The sequence below is a fragment of the Streptopelia decaocto genome (assembly GCF_964273445.1).
Source record: "Streptopelia decaocto genome assembly, chromosome: 1".
NCBI classification, from domain to species: domain Eukaryota; kingdom Metazoa; phylum Chordata; class Aves; order Columbiformes; family Columbidae; genus Streptopelia; species Streptopelia decaocto.
In genome coordinates, this window is record NC_138663.1 from 94845216 (window position 1) to 94847529 (window position 2314).

Here is a 2314-nt window from a genome sequence, read left to right on the forward strand (position 1 = left end):
GGACTTGTTTGTAACAAAACCAGGACAAGCTCCACTGTGGTTCTCTTCCTGAGCAACAGGGAAATAGCTGCTCTACCACAATCTCTCTGATGGACTGCAGGTAAATAGCTGCTCCACACCATGGTCCTTTCCATGGCCCGCAGGGGAATGTTTGCTCCAGCCCCTGGAGCTCCTGTGACAGCACAGAGGACGGGTCACAATGGGCAGGGCAGTCACCAGGGGCCCCAGAGGCAGGGTGGCTGCAGTGCAACCTGGGCCAGCGGTGGGTGCACACACGGGGGGCCGGGCTGGACAAGGGCTGGGGCAGAAATGCCAAACCCTGGGTAGGGGGGTCTCAGGCTGGAGTGAGGGTCCAGCCGCTTGGGGGAGAACCTTGGGCTGAGCACTGTGACAGAGCGGGGACGGGTGCATCCCAGCGCCATCCGTCCCCTCTCCCTTCGTGCCCCCGGGTCCCTGAGGCTCCCGCATCGCGTCCCCCGCCACGAGCTCCCTCCTGCCCAGCCCCACTGAGACCCCTTCTCTTCCCTGTCCTACAGGCCATGGCTCTCGTTGTGTTCCTCATCCTGGCTGTGCTGGACTTTGTCCACAACACCCTGGAGATGATTGGCAAGCTGCACTGTGTCGTGCAGCAGCTCACACAGCAGTTGAGCCGCAAGATGACTCAGCTGCTGCAAGGTTTGGTGGAAACTCTGAAGCAGAATGGGGTGGCCAGAGAAGTCCTGCTCTCTGTTGCCTCCCAGCAGTGGTGCTTCTGGGTGTCTGCTTTTGGGGCAGGAGCCCTGCTCCTGCTCCTGTGGCTCTGCTGGAGGACCAGGAAAAGGAGCCACAAGCCAGAAAGCAGCTGCCAGCAAGGCAGCCCTGAACGTCAAGAAGAGGATGAAGAGGCAGAAGAAGATGACGATGATGATGATGACTATGGCGGCATTGGGGATCTGGCTGGATGTGTGGCTGATCACATCATGTTGCCAGCACCGTACATGGCTGACAAGTGCAGGCTGGTGGAGGACCTGGTAGAGGAGCTTCTTAGTAGCTGCCGAAGACTTTCCGGGAAGACCTTCAAGCCACGGCTGCAGCCGGCCATCATGATGGGCTATGTCTACGAAGGGTGGAGTGCCCGGGAGGACAATGTCCTCTACCAACTGCTGGTGCCCCTGCAGCCTCCCCCCGGCCATGCCTTCTTATTGGAGACGGACACCGCGAAGGACGTGCTGACCAGCGAATCCTGCCTCCGTGTGCAGCTCCAGTGCATGTGCAAGTGGGAGCAGCTGCTGGGGGACAGGTTGTGCTTCCTCCACCACAGCGAGGATGAGCTGAAAAGTCAAGGCCCCAGCCTCCTCAACACCCTGTGCACCAACTCATACTTGGACATCGAGAAAACCACCTGCTGGTTCCAGATGCTGGTGAAAGATGCCTGGAAGCTGATACCTCTGTCACACCTCTGCCAGCTGACGGTGCTGCCCACCACACGCACCTGCAAGCTCAGCGTACGGAAAGGGCAGGAAAACCTGTCCATTCAGATGACTTTTGGGGTGTCGCTAGATGACTCCGAGTCCTTCCTCAGCCTCGACTAGGACACCGTGTGGACTTCTGTGGACTTCTAGTGCCTACCTGAAGAAACTTGATCAAGGGATTTTGAAAGCTAGATGCTCCACTATGTCATAGATTAAAGAGTTTTACAAATAAAGCTTATATGGCCAGATCCATTTATAAACAAGAGAAATCCGCATTTAAATCTGAGAAGATTTAAACGGTCCTGAAAGCCGAGATACAAGGTATTTTTTCTGTATAAGGGAAGAAAGCTGTTATGACATGCTTGTTTCTCTATAGATAAAGTGACTGCACATCAGTGCTGCTGACAAAACCAAGCAACCGCATCACTACACAAGTCGTAACATTTATGCACACAGGAACAGAATGACAACACACTCCCAGAAAGATCTCTCATGGTTAGAAACTTAAGCCAGTGTATTTACAATGAAAAGAAAATTCAAGAGAGTTCTAGAAGAGCAAAATATTTTATTTGGAATGGGTACAATGAAATAAGAAAGCACCTACATATTCTAGCAAAAAGAAAAGCAGCATATGGTAAAACTGTCTAAGAAAGTGGCAGGAACAGAACACCAAGCAGAATCACAAGCCTGGACTTCAGTAGGGCCAACTTTGGCCTTTTCAAACAATTGCTAGGGGAAATCCCATGGTACTTGAAGGTAAAGGGGCCCAAGATAGTTGGTTAGCATTCAGGGACTGCATCCTGACACATAGGAATTCAAGGAAGGGAGCCAGGAGACCTGCTTGGCTAAACAGGGAACTGCTG

The 2314-nt window shown here is 53.2% G+C and overlaps 1 protein-coding gene across 1 annotated transcript; it reads left to right on the top strand.

The window, feature by feature from the left end:
- Positions 1–539: 539 nt before the first annotated feature.
- LOC309453062 (inositol 1,4,5-trisphosphate receptor-interacting protein-like 1) lies at positions 540–1571 on the top strand (the record flags this gene model as incomplete). Its single annotated transcript, XM_082076192.1, has 1 exon — positions 540–1571. One exon carries the CDS (start codon positions 540–542, stop codon positions 1569–1571), a length of 1032 nt encoding a protein of 343 aa, XP_081932318.1.
- Between the last annotated feature and the right edge of the window lie 743 nt (positions 1572–2314).